Consider the following 3,706-nt stretch of genomic DNA (forward strand, 5'->3'; position numbering starts at 1 on the left):
TGTTTTACCTACTCAATACTTTAAATGCGGATTTTTGACCGGTGATAAAAAAAAGGAGAATGGTTCAGGCCTGGTAGAATAGAAAAGAGCGTTTTAGACAGAAGGGGCCACTAGTGAGAGAGAGAGAGTGAGATAGAAAGACGACAGAGGCAGAGACAGAGCAGCCTCCTCTGCACCGTGAAACAAACAAAGGTAAATTTCACTCTGAGGTCTGAATTTTCAACAATTTCATGTTTTCGAGACACACTGACACATTAAAATAATATTTTTATTTTCAGTGGTCGTGCAATGGAGCTTTCATAATTTTTTAAAATTTAATTTCTCCGAAAAGAAAAATAATTTTCCGAGACTGGTGATGTTTGTATAGAGATTTGTGTCTGTTCCAATCTGCTTGTCTCCAACCAAGGTCGGCTAATTTTTTTTTTTACTTATATAATTGTTTTACCTCTGTTTTCATGTTCTGGTTTTCAGATCTGTAGAAAAACTCACAATAACTTTTTTTTTTTTCTTTTGTAAAAGAGAGATAAAATATTAGCCTTAGATTTGTGATAACTTTTGTTATCAGAGCCCATACCTATCTTGTTCTCTTGTTTGGTTTTTTTCTCTCTATATATTTGGTTTTTGTAACATTGGCTGAACCTTTCTCTCCCTCTGTCTCTGTATTGTGTTTCTTTTGGCTAGTGAAGAGAGTGATAGAGAACAGCAAAGAAGGTCTGTTTATCCAACTTGTGGGATTCCTGTGGTGAGTTTTGCAGCGGGAAAGGGTTGAGAAGAAGGAAGGAGCAGCGAGATTTATGTCGTCTGGGTTTATTGAATCGAAAGTGGTTGTAGTTGGGGCTCTGTATCAGCAGCTCTGGATTTATTCTCTGTTATTGACTATCTCGTCGGTGTTCTTCGCCTGCTGTATGCTTCTCTGCCTCAGCGAGCAGAGGTTGACTCTCGTGAACCCAGCTGTTTCAATGCGTTTGAGGCCAAGAAGGTTCGTTCTTCACTCTCTTCACACTTTCTCTTGTTATTTTGTATCATCGTCCAGATTCTGGGTCTGACGAAGGTTTCTGGTTGTGTTTCTGCAGGACTTGTTCTGGAGTAGTGTGTTTCGGAGGCTTTCACATACAAAGATTTTCAACACTTTTTTTGTTCTTAAGAGGGGATCTCACCTGAGATTGCGGAATTTTGTTTCGTTTTTTCTTTTGTTTCCTTCTTTCTTTCTCTTCAATTGTTCAAATTTTTTTCTCCCTTCATATCCGGGTATTTTGAGGGGTTTTTGGAGGGTTTTTCGTCTTCCCCCGAAACAAACAAATTTTGTTATTCTTGTTCTACCTCGCCTACCATGGCGGAGCCTCGGAAACAACATAGAACAAAGCAAAGAACTCACGAGTCCTCCAAGATGACCAGAAAACTCCGCATAATCTACGCGGATCCTGAATTAACCGATTCATCCGACGATGATTCAGAGATGAACCAAAAGAGAATCAAGAGGAGCATCCATGTGATCCCTCTCCCCCTTCCCTCCGGCCTCTCCACTCCCACCTCCTCCTCCGAAGTTGTTGCAAAACTTAAACAACCCATCTTCAAGAGGAGGGTTTCGCCGGCAACCGGTACCAAGAGGCAAACCTCCGGCAAGTACAGAGGAGTTAGGCAGAGGAAGTGGGGAAAATGGGCCGCTGAGATTCGCGACCCTTTCAAGAGCGCACGCATCTGGTTGGGTACTTACAACACTGCCGAGGAAGCTTCACAGGCCTACGAGGCTAAAAGGCTCGAGTTTGAAGCCATGGCGAGGTCCATGTCTCAGTCACAGTCTCAGAACTCCGATGACAAGAGCAACTGCTGCAACTCATCTCCTGCTCCCGCCGGAGTTTGTGTTTCCGACAACAAGTCCTCTACATCGGAGGGCTCCGATAGCGTTTTCTCTTGCACTTCTCCGTCCTCTGTTCTTGAGTTGGATTCTTCAGCTTCTCATTCCAACGACAGTGCTAATGCTAATGCCAATGCTAATGAAGCTGTTGAGACTAATGATTTGGAGACTGGTGATTTGGTGGCTGAATTGGCTGCCTTGGAGATACCGGATTTGAGCATGCTGAACCTCCCTCCTCCGTCACCACCACCACCACAGTCTTCTGTCTCTGTGTCTACCGCCGCTGCTTCTGTGCCTGAGATCGGCCTTGGACTCGATTTTGACTGGATAAATTTTGATGATTATGGACATGGATTTGATGATCTTGGTGGGTTCGAGGATTTGCAAATCTGCGGCTTGGATGATAATGGGCCTAGCCAACTTCCCGATTTCGATTTTGATGATTTTGGTGCTGATGAGTTTGCTGGTTGGATTGAGGAACCCCTCAATATACCCTGCGCGTAACAAGTTTTGCAGCTACATAGGAGCAATAAGAAGCCTTAGATTACTATCTACTAATATATATATCTCTATATATATAAGTTTTGTTTAATGTTGAGTGTAGTTCTATAGTAAGTTTTGTGAGATTTCTGGAACTGCAAAACCAGTTCCTGAGCAAGTGAGCGAGTGGTTTATGAGTTGATATTAAATTTTGTTTGGTTGAGTCAAAGATGTTTAGATCAACTGAGGATACTCTGGGTTTTCTTGTGCTATTAGAGCCGTCCCAAGTGTTCTCAAGTGATATATTATTAATATTTATATCATCTATCTATCTATCAAGTATGAAATTCCAGATACATAACACACCAACCTCGCATATATTCATTCTCTTAATATGAACATCTTGCTGTTAATTGTTAATATCATGGTATTGGATTCTGTTTTCCATGTTTGCACGAAACCATCTATGTACCCTATGTTCATAGGGGCTTTTTATACATTCCAGTGTCTTTTCAACGGAATCTACATGGTTGAAGACTGAACGAGATTCCGCATTCTGCAATGAATTTTTTGGGTAAATAAAAAGAACCAGGTAAGTAGGTCTAAATTCATGGCAAGAATAAAAATGTAAGTGATAATACTTAATAGTGAGGCCTTAAAATGTAGAAAGTGGGGCCAAAGTGGGATTTCTTTTGCATGTCGTGAAGCAGAGGGGCAGAAGGGTGGAGGGTCCATGGTACTTAGCTGTATCGCATTTCATTGTTTATTTATTTAATTATTTGATACTACGCATTTTACCCAGTACACCGTAAAATGGGAGAATATGCAGAAAAGACGGTAAAATAAATAATGAACTGTGTTTAGTGCGGCTCCAAATTTGGTTTCCAATTCAGGGTCACCATATGCTTATTGTTCCTCTTGAATGTGCGCGATAGACTGATGGGCATAAGAGTAAATGAATAAATAAATATTAAAAAATTGCAAACATATTGCTCGATGCATCCAAAATGGAAGATTAGTAAGGATACTACGGTCCGTATCATCTGATTTTATGATTAATATGTCATGAAAGAATCCAATCTTTCTGAATTTAGGAAAATTCCCGTCCGTGTAAAATATAAAAATGTGCACAACGTGGATAAAAATGAACTACTTATTATTAAAAAATTTTCATAAGCAAACTGTAAGTTGACATTCAAGTATATTGTATTTATTCAGAAAATTTGATAGTTATTTTTTATATTAATCGTATGAATATATCAAAACTAATATTATTTAAAATAGATCTGCATATTTTATTTTGGATTTTTTCTCTTTTTGTATGAGATTTACAATTTAAATCTTACACTTTTATCATTAATTATTATTAAT

The 3,706-nt window shown here is 39.2% G+C and overlaps 1 protein-coding gene and 1 long non-coding RNA gene across 3 annotated transcripts; both read left to right on the forward strand.

The window, feature by feature from the left end:
* On the forward strand, positions 1-699 carry LOC148546901 (uncharacterized). 2 transcript variants are annotated; one of them, XR_015900027.1, is made up of 3 exons: positions 1-192; positions 279-406; positions 682-699. It is a non-coding gene; the product is annotated as an uncharacterized LOC148546901 (long non-coding RNA). The 2 variants fall into 2 exon arrangements; XR_015900028.1 differs by having other exon boundaries at positions 687-696.
* A 457-nt stretch (positions 700-1,156) lies between these two features.
* Positions 1,157-2,674, forward strand: LOC107618386 (ethylene-responsive transcription factor ERF118). The gene has a single exon (XM_016320435.3). The coding sequence runs from the start codon at positions 1,331-1,333 to the stop codon at positions 2,357-2,359; it is 1,029 nt and encodes a 342-aa protein (XP_016175921.1). The 5' UTR covers positions 1,157-1,330; the 3' UTR covers positions 2,360-2,674.
* The last annotated feature ends 1,032 nt before the right edge of the window (positions 2,675-3,706 follow it).

The sequence above is a fragment of the Arachis ipaensis genome, chromosome B9, assembly GCF_059453495.1.
Source record: "Arachis ipaensis isolate K30076 ecotype BB chromosome B9, ASM5945349v1, whole genome shotgun sequence".
NCBI classification, from domain to species: Eukaryota; Viridiplantae; Streptophyta; class Magnoliopsida; order Fabales; family Fabaceae; genus Arachis; species Arachis ipaensis.

Bases quoted from the DNA above. Each gene is read 5' to 3' on its own strand.
- LOC107618386 (XM_016320435.3), top strand. From the start codon at position 1,331: ATGGCGGAGCCTCGGAAACAACATAGAACAAAGCAAAGAACTCACGAG.